This window comes from Athene noctua, chromosome 1, assembly GCF_965140245.1.
Source record: "Athene noctua chromosome 1, bAthNoc1.hap1.1, whole genome shotgun sequence".
Classification (NCBI taxonomy): Eukaryota; Metazoa; Chordata; class Aves; order Strigiformes; family Strigidae; genus Athene; species Athene noctua.
This window is the reverse complement of record NC_134037.1, coordinates 18,574,767-18,592,420: the sequence shown is the minus strand read 5'-3', so window position 1 is coordinate 18,592,420 and position 17,654 is coordinate 18,574,767. Positions and strand designations below refer to the sequence as shown.

Below are 17,654 nucleotides of genomic sequence, written 5' to 3'. Positions count from 1 at the left end.
ATTAGCAGTTGGAAGTTTTCTGACATCTACGTGACTGCAATTTAACTCATGTGGATGAAAAATCAATGATAGAAGCAGACTGAACCATGTAAATAGGAATTCCTAAGTGGTTTCTGGATCAAGAAGTCACAAGGGAAAACCTTACCTTTGAGAAACCTCAGATTCTTCAAAGTTGATTTGTGTTTAAAAAGCTTAAACAGAATTTGCTGGTTGTCTGCAAAAAACGAATGTAAGAGAGACTCATTATCAAGGAATCTTGTTTGTTGTTCTTTCTTCACGGCTGGAAACTTTAATCTACTATTGTGATTAACAGCACTATCTGAGGGCAAAAGGATCAGATTTATTCTTTTGATTATTAAGTAAATCACTGTGATATCCAGAAAAATGCACAATGAAATCAGCCAACCAGTCTGTTAAGTAAGTCAATACATTTGCTCGTGCCTTTTGTAAAAATCAGCTCTGTATCACGGCACTCCTCAGTATTGTCTTAGGGGCCTAGCCTTTTGATTCTTACACTTACTGTTTGTTGCCAGAACAGATGATAAGTCAGTTTTGCTGTTTAGAGAGATACCACTCCTGCAGGAAGGAACACGAGTTGATGCTGTGGTCTGCATGCATGGTATGAAAGGTGGCAGCATATCTTTTCAGGGTGTTGGTGTATTAACGTTGGTGTATTAACATTGGTGTCCAAACATTCAGCAGCAGTCTGAAATATAATTGTCTAATCAGAGACTCAAGCAGGAAAATTGAGCTTGGAGTTTTCACACAAATAATGTAATAGCAGTTACACATTTGTTATTGTTTTCTACTTCTAGTGACTTCAGTAATCCTGCCAAATGTGTGGATACGCCTACAGCGTAGTGTGGCTAAGACATTTATACAGCCTTACCTCCCTTTGTCTTGTGGCCGTCTTGTCTGCCAAGTAGCAGGCACATGTCAGGGAGGTGGCTGTTATTCGGCTACAGGAGAGAAGCATGAATGAGGTAGTATCAGCCACAAGTGAAAATGTCAGGGGTTTTTAATACACTTGTTAATGCTGACTTCAAGTCCTCAAACAAAAGCTTTGGAATATATTTGGATTCCAAGATCAGCACATTGCCCCAGTTTGTGTTTTAGGTTGTTGCAGCCATTTCTTTGCATTCTCAGATCCTGATACAGAGTTCTTACACTGCATTCTCCTATCCAGAAAGACGAATACTGTGTATATTGGTCCTTCAGACCTCTCTGAGGCATTTTACAGGATACATTTACATCTTCATATTTCAGAAGTTATAGAAAGCTAGTTAGGTCCTGAATGTGCTTCAGATCCAAAGTTCTGGGGGAAGTAGATTCTTTCTTAACCTGAATTTACTTGCATTTTTACATTCTCATAAAGCCTGTGAGAAAGGTATATATGAGTTGCCCAATACTTTAAATAAAAAATTTATATATGCTATATATAAAAAAAGGGGGGTATGAAAGACAAAACCCACCCAGCGGATATGGTGCCACCCAGCCCTGTGGTAAAATTTGTTTACCAAATACTTATATTTTTATTTTTGTTTGATTTATTTTGTATTTTCATTATAGGCAGCTTCTGGACACCTTGAACAAACAGTTACATTAAAAATGTAAACACTGGAAACTTTAGTGCTATGGATATTAAGTATATTTAAATATAACTGAGAAAATGGGCCAAGCGGGCACTTTCAAGATTTTTCTTGCACACTTCTAGTTACAAAGAACTCTTGTTGATAGGCTAAAATAATGAAAGCTGTATGCACTTTACTGCTAAAAGGAATGTCTGGAATTTGAAAAGCTATTTATGAGGCAGAGAATACAATGTGGTTGTCAATTAATTGTCATCTTGCTTGCTCCAAATCCTCTCTTGGGTACAATTTGTTTTAGATTGCCCAGCGAGTGTTTGTTGTTTCAAAGCATGTATGACTTTATGTCTGCTGCTTATGTTGGGCAAAGCATAACTGTGCTGGTTTTCAAGGACACCATGGGTTTTTTTTAAACAGGAAAAAAATACATTATTGTTTCCCTTACGTTTCTCTGTGGGTTTGATTTTTTTTTCTTTTTTTTTTTTTTTCTAGTTTTCAGATATAATGATGTTGATTTTCTATTTTGGCCAGCTACATAGTTTTATCAGATTTTCAAGGAAATCTGTTTTCTTTAGACTTGTTCTCCCTTCTTTTTTGAAATAAATGTTTTCATCAGTAAATTTAGAACAGATCGAGAAGATCTGCGTTTCTTATTATTCGTTTCAAGTTAATTACATTATGTGGTAGTTCAGCTTCATTTGATAATAGTTCTTGTTTAGATGATTAAATTTGTTTTAGCAACTTGATAGTTTAAAATAGTTAGAATGCAACAGCAAGTGTGGTGATGTGTTTATGTAAATTTCTATCTTCATTATAGTACTTTCCTAATGATTAAAATTATTATTTTTCAGGTATTATTGTCTAGAGCAGAGTCTCTCTAGTTAAATATGCTTTTTGATTTAATTATTCTCAAAGAAGAGTAAAACTAGTTATCCATTGTAGCAAATGCAAGCCATTCCTCAAGTCAAGGCTGCAAATATAACATCTTTCTAGACGTTGGCCCGGGTCTGTAGGACAGGCAGGTTAAAGGAAGAGGAAGAGATGAGTGCTGAGATGCTATTTGAGAAGTCTTTATAGCCTTTTCAAAATGAAGCTTCCTCGTGCATTTTGCTTTTAGTAAAACATTGGCCCTTTTTATTCAATAAGGAACTTAAATAGATGAGAGGAACTTGACTAGGAAATTTATATCATTATAGAATATATTTTGTTTCACTACATTTTTTAGTAATGAACTATCTCAGTTTAGTTTGGCATACGTTTGTTGCAAGACTTCTCTGTGCAAACTTCTTATTTTTGTTAAATGTGTCCCTTGACTGATTTAAAAATTGTGCATTTGTTCTAAACAAGTTATCTAGGCTCTCTTTAAAGACATTAGCAGAAGTCAAAATTATTTGACTGAAAACGTAATTTTTTTTAAACTTAATGTCTAAATGTTAGAGGGTTAAATTTCTGTAAAATTAATCTCTTTGTCATACCTGATTCCTTCAGAAAAGTGTTACTGGTAGGGTGATCAGAGTAGTGGTAATTAAAGTGATTTTACCTCTCTCCCCTTTCAAAACTCTAGTGTCTGTCTAGTTATCAGTGATCAAAATAGCCAAATATAAGAAAATGTAGTTTACAAACCATAATGTAAAAGAAAACATAAAGCAAAACCCAGGTACCTTAAAAATTAACATAAGCCATTTGTCATGTCTTTTGGGCCAGTGGGATGTTACTCTATATTTTCAGACTGCAGGGCTCAATCAGTATCAATATACTAAAATGTGTATGTTTTTTCTTCAAATAGGCTAACCGACCTCCAGCAAAGCTCAATCTGTTAACCTGCCAAGTGAAAACAAACCCAGAGGAGAAAAAATGTTTTGACCTCATATCACGTAGGTTTGTTGTTTAGGTCTTTTTACTTGCAGCTAATGTCAAGGAGTTTTGAATTATTTCTGTAGATGTGTTAAGAATACACTTAAACATTTTCACAATTGTAGAATGCTTCCCTTTATAAAATAGCCTTCCTATAGCAATTTACTATTTCACTTATTTTATCATAATGCAACTAACTGTACCTGTTTCTTTGGAAAAGCTACTTGGTTTTAAAGCTGTCCTTAATCCTTCTTTCTATATAATTTTGTGCTACCTTACAATAGAGTAACAATATTTTTGCTGTGACATCACTCTTTATATTGAAAATGTCATAGCTGATCATCTTATTAGGACTTTTGTGTAAGATCAAAACTTCTAAACCATGACAAAACTTCTTAAAATTTAAGCAAAATACTGAAAACTTTTAGCTTTATTATCTCATAAAAGAGATAAAGAGTCTCCATATTAAAACACCAAAACAGAATGATTTTCAAAACTGAATGGAATGATGAGAAATTGTATAGCAGAATGTTTCCTTTGTTTTCTCACTGGGACATTTTACTATCATATTTATGGACTCAGTAAAAATACATTACTAAAATATATGTCTCAGATTATTTGAGGAGAAGAATATAAATCTATTCCTCATTTGTTCCTTTATAGGAGCATAAATTCTTTTGTATTTGTAAATGTAAGATATGTTACTTATGTTAATAGACGAGTACTCATGTGTGCAATATACAGCTTTTCCATTTCTGCACAAACAAGTGGTCTTCCCTGTTTACTTTTGCACTTTCTTTGTTGATAATAATGTCATGTTTTTCCCAATATCAGCTTATCACAACATTATCATTTGTCCCATCATACATACGACAAGGCATAACTGGCCTCTTTTCCAGATCACATTTTCACTTTATACTATATAGTATCTCTATACTCCATACTTTATACTATATATATATATACACTATTTATACTTTTACTATAGAGTTTAAAAACATTCCTTGTTTTTTTTAAAAACTGCAAATTGCTGTATCATGGCAAGATAAAAATCTCTTATTCTTTACATAGCAGTTCCCTTTTTGTCCTGTCATGTATCCTCGCTCTCTTAATATTTTCCATGTTTGAAATTATCTTTTAATACCTTTTTGCAAACTTTAGGAATTTTCATTCTAGAATATCTTTCTGCAGTAGCTTTACTTCTGTTCTTCTCATCAACTATTCAAACTCCAACTCTGTCATTAAAGTGTATCATATCTCATTTGTTTCACAGACTTAAAATGTATTATGCTTTTTTCTTTAACGGTACACTATGATAACAATGCTTAGAATTACAAAAGTAATAGTAAATTGAAATTTTTTAGATTGATTTAATTGAAATATCTTGGAATTTATTCTGATTGGACTTTGTGTCTGACAAATTTGTGTTGTCTTTTTTGATTACTATGGTTTTAAGACCTCATTTGGAAGCTTTAAACCTTTCTTATATATACGAATAAACTCAAATATGGTCTCTATATTTTACTCACACACACCACCACACCCCTCCAGCAGAACTTTAGACTTCTGATTACTGAGGTTATATCTAGAACATGGAAAAATCACTATGCTCTCCTGCTGCTTATGATAGAAGCACAGCACTGAAGAAAACAGTTTCTGTGTAAAGAGCAACAAGCTACCTTGTGTAAACATAGGTGTAAACTTAGATCAACTCTAGGTAATAAAAGTGATACTTGCTAAATAGACTTTTTGCCTGTCAGCACTCCAGTGATGAGACTAGAGACCCCAGGAGTCATATATCAATTAATTTTAGATTTTTGAGAGATTTCTGCAAAATCCATTTTTCAATCATTTTTTTAATCAGTGTGTGAATTATTTATTGTGCAGATGACAGAACATACCACTTTCAAGCAGAGGATGAACAGGAATGTCAAATGTGAGTTACTTTGCTAATTTTACTTTTGATACTGTTGTTCGACTGAGACGTTACCCTGAACTTTAGAAGTGCCAAAACATTTAATAGTAAAATATTACTGCCATTTTAGATGGACATCTGTGCTACAAAACAGCAAAGAGGAAGCTTTAAATAATGCATTCAAAGGAGATGATAACACAGGAGAAAATAATATTGTCCAGGAACTGACAAAAGAAATTATATCTGAAGTCCAGAGGATGACTGGAAATGATGTGTGTTGTGACTGTGGAGCACAAGGTGACTCAATTAAGCATATTTTTAATTGAAAAAAATTCTGTGTCTCATGAGAGTATTTAAGCTGATGTTTTATGCTTTCACTTCTACTCCTTATCTTACAAAGATTGTACGCATAGAATATGCTAACAGTTTAATTGCACTACTTTAGTAAGATTGCTTTGCTATATGCATATTGTCAGTGGGGAGGAAAGTTGCTAAGAAGTTTATTTTTCTCCCATGTGTTTTTCTAATTGTAACTTCTGCTTATATAGATCAATTGCACTTATTAGCCCATATTTTACATAAGATTTAGGCAAAACTGGACAGCAGTAAGATACTTGAGGCATTTTCTTAATACATCTTTTAGTTTCTTTTATTTTTTTCACTTTTTATGTTTGACTTTGAAAGTGAGCCAGGGAATATGTCTAAGACCGTACTTATTTGGAAAAGAATGCACCTGCTGACTATGGTTTGTAGTGTTGGTTTTGTTGATCTATTAATTTCTACTTTAATCCTCCTCAAGTTATTTTTTAAATCCTGCTGTTTCCTGTGTTCTTTTATGTGACAGAGGTACTGCAGGACTTAGGTTTTTTTGATCTGAAACTGTAGCTGAAAACATCAGATCTGAAGCTGTATGCACTTTATAAATCAATAGTAACTTCCAGCAGTAGATACTGTATAAAACTATAGGAAGAGTCAATCCTCCTCTCTTTAAAGGAGGAGATTCTAAATAACTACTACCAAACCTTTATCAAATAAATGAATTTCTAAGATGTCTAAATTTTCAGAAATTAATTGTTTTCTGGAAGATGACGGAATGGTATAGCAAGCATGCAAAATACCAGAAGACAAGCAAGGGTAATGGAGAAGGATGAGCCTTAGTACCTTTGAAATAGTTGAGTGAGAATCCATTGTAGTGTGGTCCTGTATGTATACTTCAGAGGCACTGCTGCTTCACTTTGTCTGAAGTCTATATTCAAAATACAAAAAACCCCACTGCCGGCATTGTTATTTCATTATTTCATTGTTATATGGTTTGAACTGCACCTATACCCCCAGCTAAGAATGTGACACCATTTTATATTGGTGGTGGAAAAATGCAGTTCCTGAAAGCTGTGTGGAGAATGACCAACTGGACTGTTTGAGCAGCTCTCTTGGAGACCAATGTCCTCTATGGAAAAAAAAAAAAAAAAAAAAAAAAAAAAAATTTGCATCTTCACTTCTTTCACCATTAAAAAAATTCTGGTTTGTATTTCCCGATAGAGTAAATGTAAAGTTATAAATTAAAAAACCTGATAATTCATGTACAGGAATCTTATTTTACAGAATTTCATTTCTGTATACTACATTTTCTAGAATTGAATAATTACCTGAATAAATTTAAATTCTGTGAGTGCTTTCTGTTTCAGATCCTACCTGGCTTTCAACAAACTTGGGAATTCTAACTTGCATTGAATGCTCAGGAATTCACAGAGAACTTGGTGTTCACTATTCCAGAATGCAATCACTTACATTAGATGTGCTGGGAACATCTGAACTTTTGGTAATCAAATGGCTTTTATTAACTTAAAAATAGTATTTCCAATACAAGTATTTTTCTGTCACTTTAGCAGTAAGTTGTTCCAATCCTGAAAGCTGCCTCTGGATAAACATCATTTAAAGAAGCTTAATTCTTCAAGTTTAAGGGAACCTCCTGGAACATAAGTGTCTTACTGTAACTGATCTTAGAATTCAAATTAGTAGAGGCTTCATATTTTTTGTGTTTCCAAGTCTTTTTACCCATGGCTGCTTTTTAAAAGAATGCAGCTGTACCTCTCAGATTAAAAATTGAAGGACTTCACAAATAATTATTCCATTAATTATTTAGCATTATTTTAGAATAGAACTTCAATCCTCAAAGGAAGAAGACATACTCAGCTTTGCTACACAAAGAAGTTACCATATATCAGCTGCTCTGTGACAGTTCATGTGTGTGTTCTCACCCAGCACAAAGTATTTGCATTTATTGTATGAACTGGTGTCTTGATGGATTATTCTGCAGCTACTTATTTGTGTATTAAATCCCAACTGAAAACTGACATCCAAAAAGATGCCTAATCTGTTTATGATCACTGATGTAGTAGCAGAACTAGGAATCAGAAAGAAAAAGTCCAAGCTCCCTTTTTCTCTTGTCTCCCCACTAGTATGTGTGTGGCCAGTATCTGAACATGTTTATTAAGTGAGCTGTGGATTATTATTTTTTTTTTTTAACAGCTTGCAAAGAATATTGGGAACGCTGGGTTTAATGAGATTATGGAATTCTGTCTGCCAGTTGATGAAATGGTCAAACCTAATCCAAGCAGTGATATGTAAGTAAAGAGCCACTACTTCTGAAAAAGGCAGGCATTTAATTTAATATTGCTAATGGGTTGTGCCATTATGGCTTGCACCAGCAGGCCATGAAAGATGTATAATGTCTTTTATATAGCCCTATAGCCAAGGCATAAACCTGTTTTCTGATGCTTTGCATGCCTGTTTTATTGAGCTTTATCTGATTGTGCCTTCCCTAATAGTAAGGATTATTTTACCAACTCTCTGAATCATGATTAGTGGGACAGAAATAAAATAAACATAACTTATTGGGAATTTTAGACACACAAGGGTAAGGATTAAAACCAAAGCTATTAATTTTGTACTATTTAAACACAAAATAGAAATTGGAATAAGGCGAACATTTTACCTGAAATTTACTGAACACCTAGCATTTAGAAACTATACCTAGGACTTAAATCTGTGACTATGTGGAATAAAACCAGAACATTTAATTGAACTCTCTGAGAACACTGAACAGTGATGGCAGAGACACAGCAAGGACAGCTGTCTACTTGGCTGGATACTACTCCACCGTAAAAGAGCTAGTAAACAGTGTGGAAACAAACCCAGAAGAATTGGCTTTGGATGAAGCTGATTTTATGTTATCTGGACTTTCACCATTTGGACAGAACCAGCATTAAACTGTGGAGTTTAAGTAATTGTTGACTACCACTATCAATAATAATATTAATAATTAAATTTATTAATAATTTTACTGAATGCTAAATCAGTAGTGTAAGAAGGCTTCTAAAAATTGATGAGTTTAAAAAATAATTTCGTTTGGTACATCTACATATCTATCAAGTCAGGGGCTTTTTTTATGGAATGAGCACCTGAAGACAAATGCTTTTTAAAAACTGTGAAGGAACAGTGTCATATGCTTTAGAAACAAGAGCTATTCATTGATTCAATTTCTTATTATTTGGATTTTTTTCATTTTGCCTGTTATATAGTATCTAGATGATAAAGTATGGCTTTGTTAAACATCTTCTCTGCTATGCTGTGTACATCCCAAGAGCTGGTGAGGAGATATGCCTCTGGGAGGCATCTTAGCTCCTGTCTTGCTGTGATGGGAAGAGGAGTAGTCATCTGTTAGTATCAGCATCAAAAGTGATAACTCATGTGCTGGTTCAAGTACTAAGTTTTCACTTCAGTTTAGAGGCAAAATGAAAAACTCCACTACATCCTGTTACAGTTGTGGTGAAGAGTTGCTTTACAGAACATACTCACTGCTGTGAATACAGATCCAAGGCCTAGATAGTCTGTGCAGAGGTATAAGACAGACTTTTGTATCCCACGCTTTCCATCCCTTTGCAGCATGTGTACGAATATGTCAGGTAAACATAAACCCGCAAGGCTGCTGTTAGCAAACCAGCATTATGAAGCTTTGATGTAGCTTCTGTATGTAGAGATCGGTAATCTTGATCTCAACTTCACACCAGAGTTCAGAGAGGAAAATTTCATTGTCTGTCTTCATACTGGATATTTGATTAATCTTCTGTAGTTACATTTCCTACTGGAAATACGAGACTGCATGTCTTCCGTGCATATTTAAAAAGAAAAATTACCATAATGAATGAGAAATAGTCTTTCCCAGATTTTATTTCAAATGACTTGCATGTATTTATGGAAATTCTAATATGTATCTTCTGCTAAAAGTTAGAGAAGTAAATGATATTCAATTTCAGGAATGCAAGAAAAGATTATATTACTGCCAAGTATATTGAAAGAAAATATGCAAGGAAAAAGCATGCTGACAATGCAGCTAAATTGCATGCACTTTGTGAAGCAGTCAAATCAAGAGACATTCTTGGATTAGTCCAAGTATATGCTGACGGTGTGGATCTCACAGAAAAAATTCCACTGGCCAATGGCCATGTAAGTATTGTAAATGTTATTAGACAAATTGTTGTAAGTGTAATACACTTTCATTAAGTAAAAAGGGCTATTTTTTCTTATTTGAAAATAAGATTTGAAACACTGTTCTGAACATTTGTCCTTTTAATGGTGTAATTTAACAATAACAAAAGAAGATATTAAATAGTTTGATCTAAAATTGTTTCCAAATACTATAGTATTTTAAAGGTATTAAAACATCCAACATTAAATCATTCAATAATCTATTCATTTTTAACCCATTTGTTTATTTAATTTAACAGAATGAAAGGGAAGCAATGAAAGTCTTCAAGAGATGTTTTAATGGTAGCATGTCAAATATTTTGAAATTAAATGTTTCAATTAATCTAACTTACGTCTTAATAAAATTTCTGCTTGTCTGTAAATCAGAAGAGACAAGTTTATTCTTCAATTTTATTCTCAGGAGCAAGACGAAACAGCGCTTCACCTTGCTGTTAGGTCAGTTGATCGAACATCGCTTCATATAGTTGACTTTTTAGTGCAGAACAGGTATGTGTATGGAAAACTATTACAATATTATTGATACTGCTTTTAAGTGATACAAATACTAAATGAATACAAACACTAAAACTAATTCTAGTATTTGCAAATGTAATTTTATTCTTTGAAAATCTTGTAATGGGAGAGGTTTATTAATATTGGGTAGGAAACTAAGTTTAATCAGCTTTCTTCTTTCTTTTACTCCAATAGTGGCAATCTAGATAAGCAAACATGTAAAGGTAGCACAGCACTGCATTACTGCTGTCTGACAGACAACGTAGAGTGTCTCAAACTGCTGCTGAGAGGGAAGGCTTCTATTGAAATAGGTAAAAGGGTAATGTGTACTTCAATTTCATGTTTGTCACTGCTTCAGATAAGAAACAGTGAAGGTGGAATAAGTGTATTTTCTCCTCAATTGTTTATCATAATTCTGTGAATATAATCTTCATTATAGAAAAAATCACTGTTTATTTCACATTTAAAATTGACTTATACATTTCACTTCTTTTTAAAATATATTTAGATAAGTAAGTACTGAGATTTTTAATTGGTATGTTGTTGCTTAGTTATGTACTACCGTTTCATGGCCATCATTCCATATGTATGGCATGTTGAGTTGCTACTGCTTGTCATGCTCAGAGGATTGGTATGAGTTAGACCTATATATGAAGGAAAGAAATTAATTTCAAGAGTGTGTTGGTCTAGTACTTCACTATGTACCTGCAGGTTTTTCTTTATCTTTAGTAATGGACATATTAATGTGACACCTATCATTATAACTTTCTTTTCTTGCTGTAATACAGCTAACGAATCAGGAGAGACGCCACTTGATATAGCTAAACGTTTGAAGCATACTCACTGTGAAGAGCTGGTAAGTATTGCATCTTTCTGAGTGTTTGTGCATTTAGAAGCAGAATCATATTTGAGTAACAGTTTACAGTTGAATATTCAACAAATATATTCCAGATGGAACAGTTGTATGTTTAGAGATATTATACGCTTATATCAAGTTATATGTCTTTAAAAAGAAGATTATATTTCTTTTTAGATGTTTTGGAAATGCTAAACTTCTTAGGGCCAGGGGATGATTCTGTTTGAGCTATTAGTCCCAGATCCACAAGTAAGATTCCCTCAGTAACTCTGCAGATGACACCAAGAGGGGTAGGAGTGTTGATCTGCTTGAGGGTAGGAAGGCTCTACAGAGGGATCTGGACAGGCTGGAGCAATGGGCTGAGGCCAGTTGTATGAGGTTCAACAAGGCCAAGTTCCAAGTCCTGCACTGGGGTCACAACAAGCCCATGCAACACCACAGGCTTGGGGAAGAGTGTCTGGAAAGCTGTCTGGCAGAAGAGAAATTGGAAGTGGTGGTGAACAGCCGGCTGAGCAGGAGCCAGCAGTGTGCCCAGGTGGCCAAAAAGGCCAATGGTATCCTGGCTGGTATCAGCAACAGCAGGGACAGGGAAGGGATCTTACCCCTGTACTCGGCACTGGTGAGGCTACACCTCAAATACTCTGTTCAGTGTTGGACCCCTCACTACAAGAAAGACAATGAGGTGCTGGAGCGTGTCCAAAAAAGAGCAACAAAGCTGGTGCAGGGTCTGGAGCACAAGTCTTATGAAGAGCAGCTGAGGAACTGGGGTTGTTTAGTCTGGAGAAAAGGAGGCTCAGGGGAGACCTTATTGCTCTTTACAACTACCTGAAAGGAGGTTGCAGTGAGGTGGGTGTCGGTCCCTTTTTCCAAGTAGCAAGTGATAGAGACAAGAGGAAATGGCCTCAAGTTGTGCCAGCAGAGGTTTAGATTGGATATTAGGAAAAATGTCTTCACTGAAAGGGTTGTCAAGCATTGGAACAGGCTGCCCAGGGAAGTGTTTGAGTCACCATCCCTGGAGGTATTTAAAAGATGTGTAGATGTGGTGCTTAGGGACACGCTTTAGGGTGGACTTGGCAGTGTTAGGTTAAGGGTTGGACTTGATCTTAAAGGTCTTTCCCAACCTAAATGATTGTATGATTCAAAGTATCTGACATCTCATTGAAATCTTAAGTACTTTTCATGGGTGAAGGCCATGGACGAAGGCCATTTTCTTGCTGCCCAGGGAAACTGTGGATGCCCCGTCAGTGGAAGTGCTCATTGCGAGGTTGGGTGGTACTTTGAGCAGCCTGATCCAATGGAAGATGTCTCTGCCTATAACAGGTGTTGGGGAGTGGGTGGGCTAGATCTTTAAAGGTCCATTCCAACCCAAACCATTCTGTGATTCTATGAAGAGAAGTTGGCTACTATCACTACTTCTAGTAAGCAAGGAAAATAGATTAGTGGGGTCAAGGCTTCTTGATAAGTGAGTCTGATTCAAAAAACCTGCCATTGCAGTTAATTTCTTTGACTTGCAGTTTCTAAATCAAAGCAAATAGGATGTGGTGCTTACCGTCAGAAAATGGAGAATGGATCTGCAATGGTTAATGAAAAGCCTAGTTGCTTTTGATTTATTTGTGTTGTATTTGGTCACAGAGCTTAAATCTTTAAACTTGACCCAGTGTAATAACTTCCCAGATTGCTGAAATCTGTTTTTAAAATAAAAGTAATATTAGAAACCAAGTTTCCTTCTATATGTGTTTTTCGTTTGTTTTTAAATACATTGTTTTAAAATAAGTACTGCCTATAAGAGTAATCTTCTTTTCCTTAGCTTACTCAAGCACTGTCTGGAAGATTTAACTCTCATGTTCATGTAGAATACGAATGGAGGTTGCTCCATGAAGATCTGGATGAAAGTGATGATGATGTGGATGAAAAGCTGCAGGTTTGTATCAATACATTATTGTTTTTCTGTACACATATATGTGTAAGCATGATGTTCATAATGATTTTAATAACACTACTTCTTGCTATAGGTGTGAAGTCACTAAAATAAAGTTCTGTAATAAAATGTAGTAGCTTAAATTTTAGTTCCTTAAATTATAGTTTGTCATCTTTTTCTTCTTTAATATCAGGTGTGAAACATACAACAGTATGGTGATGATCAAATTACAGTTAGCCAGATGTGATATCTTTTTTTTAATGGAGTCAGTAGTATTTTCAGGAATATTTGGATCTGCTGATTGTGAAACAAAACTAACATGAACTAGGGAAATTGCTTTTACAAAGAGAGGCACCTTATAGTATTTCCTCATGTTTGTGAAACAGCTCCAGCTGATGGCTTTAATTATGGAGCAGTTTATGCATTGGCTTGTCTTCAGTGGAACTAAACTTGTGCGTTAAATAAGCTACATCCCTTAATATCAGGGTAGGGTCTTAATTCTGAAACTTAATGGGGTTTGTTTTCTGTCTTTTCATACCTGAAATTTCTGGTAGTGTTGTGGTGCTATTGGGTCCAGAATCATGGAATGGTTGGGGTGGGAAGGGATCTTTGGAGGTCATCTGGTCCAACCTCCCTGCTCAAGCAGGGTCACCTAGAGCCAGTTGCCCAGGACCCTGTCCAGATGGCTTTTGAATATCTCCAAGGATGGTCATATTACAAGTATTAAGAAGTATTACAGTAGCATAGAAACTTTGTTGCATTTTCAAAATTTAATTTCCTGATTTAGGGACCAACTTCAAAAAGTATTTAAGCACCTAAACATACAGACAGGGAACAAACAACCATGTTTTGATACCTGAACAAGACTTAAAAATGTCTTGGATTCCTAGGGGCCAGGTAATTTTAAATGACGTATAGGTTCCTAAATACTGATGACATTCTGAAACTTCCATAATTTGAAGTGTTCCATATAAGTATTGAACACATGTTTTTGTTCTTTTTGTGTGCATAGTATTATAATTGCTTATGCCTTTTCTGCTTCCTTCATAAAGTGCAAGGAATACACAATAGACTTTGTATTAGTTAATCTTCAGATGTTAGAACAACCTTTTTTTCTCTTTAAAGTAGCTAACAACCCTTTTTCCTCTGGATAATGAAATTTGGATTTTTTTTCTTTCTACAAGTTTTAGCATTTCAATACTTCTATTGCAAAGTCCCCCATCTCAGGGCATTAATTGCTAATACTTAATTAATGACATAAAACCAAATCTTATGTGCCGGGTTTTGCTTTGTTTTCAAAAGTATTGAAACCTGACAGTCATAGGTTCATTTTTTTTGCCTTCACAGAATGTCTTAAAAAATGCCGGGTTGTCAGACCATTGAATTGGGTTAATGTTTTGGAGGTTAATTTTCACATCAGTGAGTTTCCTCTGTGGCAAAATACCATTTTTGCATGATCTTGACTGCATAAGATTCTCCTCCCCAGCTCCTGTCTCTTTAGTCAAAGATAGCTGTTACCTCTGGTGCTTGACTTGACCTAGTTAGCAACAAAGAGCAAAAAATGTGTCACAAGCTATCCCTTTCAAAGCACAACTGCTACCCTTCTGAGACTTGTCTTAGGATTTTTCTTGAGAATTTTGCTATCTGTGCAAGAATCTGGAATCTGTGAGCTGCTAAGTCTAGTTCTTCTGGGTGAGCTTCCATATTATATCCCAGTATTGATGTATTCCTGTGTATTGTATCACCATTCAGATAATAACAGGAGTAGTGATGACCTTTTTGATAAAGCAACTTGAAACTTTCTGTTATATTTTAGAGATTTCATTTTCTTCTAGCTTTAGTAAAACCTTTTGGGTGATTTACAACTAGATATCTAGCAAATCCTTTTCTGGGGCACTCTAAATTTGTATTTTTGATCTGTTTTTTCCTTCATTTCCTTCATTGTTGCCAGTTGCCTTCTGCAGTTCAGCATTGGCTAGTCCCTGAGCGCCCATCTCATATAGGAAGTTATCTGCTACTCAGCAATGAGGCTGAAGTAATGAAACTGCTACTTCACTGCCCACTATTAATAGGCTTATACTACAGGGACTTTTCAAAGGAGATTAAGGACTATTAATCACAGACTAGTGTCTGTGACTACATTGAATGCACCAGTGAATACTGCTGTTGCTTGTAGATGTCAAGCTATTGGGCTTATCTCTCTTTCTGGTAAAGCAATTGAATAGATTTTGTAATCTTTGTCAGAAAGGTCATGTTTGAAATTGAAGTTCTTTTAGCCCAAAACTAACCTAAAAGAAGCCTAAGACAATCTAGCTCGTTTCTGCTTCTCTTCCACACCCCAGCTGCCTGGTCCTACCTCATCTTTTGCCTCCATTCTGTCTGTGTATTGAGCTGTTTCAGTTTGGTAAACCAGTGAAAAAGCTAAATCACAAAACAATAAAGAATTTTCTGCTGATTCAGAAAGCAGAAGCAAGTGTGGACTGAAATACCAGAACCAGGACAGTGGGGAGGTCAGGGAATAGAGAGTATCAGCCAGTGAGAAGGGAGGTTGCTATGCCAAAGTAAAGGTAGGGATTAATGTGCCTGGCTGTCATGTACATTATTCTGATAAATCTTTGAACTATAATGCTATGCTATAACATGTCTGAAGGCCCTGTGTGATCAATCTACAGTAAGCACTGAATAAATTCAGAGGAAAATGGATTGCTTATTTGTGATACTTTTGGTGTAAATCTTTATTCTGCCTACGTGCTATTACTATAAATGGTTATTTTAATTTAATACAGACAGTATGTCAGTGATGTGTTTATGTAACGCTATTTCTAAAGGCATATTTATGCTCTCTGAGTTGTGGATTGTTACAACCCATTCCTGTAGTATCCACATGAATTTATAACTCCAGCTATTTTAATTATCATTTGATAACAATAATTACTATGCTTGCTGTTGAAACAGGAAAAATAATGTGAAGTGTGCATAGCAAGTGGATGACTTGCTGTAAATCTCAAAGATAACTAATTAGATCTCATTTGATAATGTGCATGGGATGAGCAATGTTCCATCCCAGCTGCCAATTGAACTAATCTCCCGAACTTGTCCAGTGATATTAGTGAGCTAAAGAGTTCATGAGCAGTTTTGGCTCCTAATTTGTGTTTGCTGAGCTACAGGTAAAATACTTAGATTCAGTTGTGTCTGGATTTTGAGATCATGAACGTCTATTTGAGATCTAATGCTGCTGAGGCTTAGGATCTTCAGTTGCTTATTTACTGTTGAAAATACTGCCTGGTATTTTGGTGCAGGAAAACTTTGTCTGTGTCTTGAAGGGGGAGGAACGTAGGTTTTAGATTATATATTAAAAGCAACAAAAATGCATTTTAGAAGCCATTTTTTCTTTCTAGAAGCCAATAACTTTCTATCAACTAATAAAATGAGTACAACTAATGTAGTATCAGTGAGTACTTTTGTTATTGTGTTTAAGCAACCCAGTCCCAATCGGAGAGAGGACAGGCCTGTCAGCTTCTATCAACTTGGATCAAACCAACTTCAGCCTAATGTAGCATCCTTGGCAAGAGATGCAGCAAACATTGCTAAGGATAAGCAGAGAGGATTTATGCCAAGTATATTACAAAATGAAACATATGGAGCAATACTCAGTGGCAGTCCACCTCCCATTCAGCCTGCAGTACCTGTTACAAGTAGTGCACCTCCTCTACCTCCAAGGAATATTGGCAAAGGTACTAATACTGGAAATATTATTGTATGTTAGAAAAAAGTGATCATAATGGGTTTTTTATTATTACATTTTTAGGTTTCCTTTTACAGTTGTTTTGCACAGGTAAGTATTCAAACAGCTTCTTGAAGACTTTATTTTACATACTTGATGTGAATCTGTACAACCTGTTCCGAGTTTGATTTTTCAGAATAGTGTTTGGGAAAACAATGCCCAGATAACCTCAGCAGAGTAAACAATATTAAAAGGAGGGCTGCAGTTAATTTGGTTCAGCAGTTTATTGGGGTTTTTTTTGTTCTATTCCACCTTTTCATACTTCTGTTTCTTGAAGATGTCATTGTCAGAGTTCAGTTTAAATGTACAGTTTCAATAGCATTTGGCTGCTGTGGAAAGTTGTTTAAGACCTGGGAGAATGGAGATTGTATGCAGAACATGATTTTAACTTTGCAAAGTCTTCTCTTAATAAGTATATGCTTCAAGGTTGTTGAAATAAAACTTTAAGTGTCATGATGTGGAGAACTGGATGATTTCAGAGAACTTGTAGCCAACTGAAAATGTAACTGCCAATTACTGGTTATAGCCTGATCAGCAGAACAATGTAAAATGTACATGTCTCATCCTGGTTCAGAAGGCTTCTGTGCCTGCAAAATCTACCATTAAAGCTGATGCTGTGAACTTTGTCCTTATCTTCATATATAATCTGTTTGGATCATATTAAAGAGGCATAGAGAAACCTGTATAGGTCCTCTTGTACA

At 35.2% G+C, this 17,654-nt stretch overlaps 1 protein-coding gene across 7 annotated transcripts in view; it reads left to right on the top strand.

The window, feature by feature from the left end:
* The window catches only part of ASAP2 (ArfGAP with SH3 domain, ankyrin repeat and PH domain 2), a 92,892-nt gene that overhangs the window by 61,485 nt on the left and 13,753 nt on the right, over window positions 1-17,654 (top strand). For all 7 annotated transcript variants that reach the window (XM_074895666.1, XM_074895670.1, XM_074895665.1 and 4 more), the window contains exons 12-22: window positions 3,373-3,460; window positions 5,328-5,376; window positions 5,486-5,652; window positions 7,041-7,174; window positions 7,885-7,979; window positions 9,672-9,861; window positions 10,304-10,389; window positions 10,591-10,706; window positions 11,184-11,251; window positions 13,059-13,172; window positions 16,648-16,903. In XM_074895666.1, coding sequence (XP_074751767.1) covers window positions 3,373-3,460; window positions 5,328-5,376; window positions 5,486-5,652; window positions 7,041-7,174; window positions 7,885-7,979; window positions 9,672-9,861; window positions 10,304-10,389; window positions 10,591-10,706; window positions 11,184-11,251; window positions 13,059-13,172; window positions 16,648-16,903 — 1,363 coding nt within the window. The remainder of the gene's footprint in view (window positions 1-3,372; window positions 3,461-5,327; window positions 5,377-5,485; window positions 5,653-7,040; window positions 7,175-7,884; window positions 7,980-9,671; window positions 9,862-10,303; window positions 10,390-10,590; window positions 10,707-11,183; window positions 11,252-13,058; window positions 13,173-16,647; window positions 16,904-17,654) is intronic.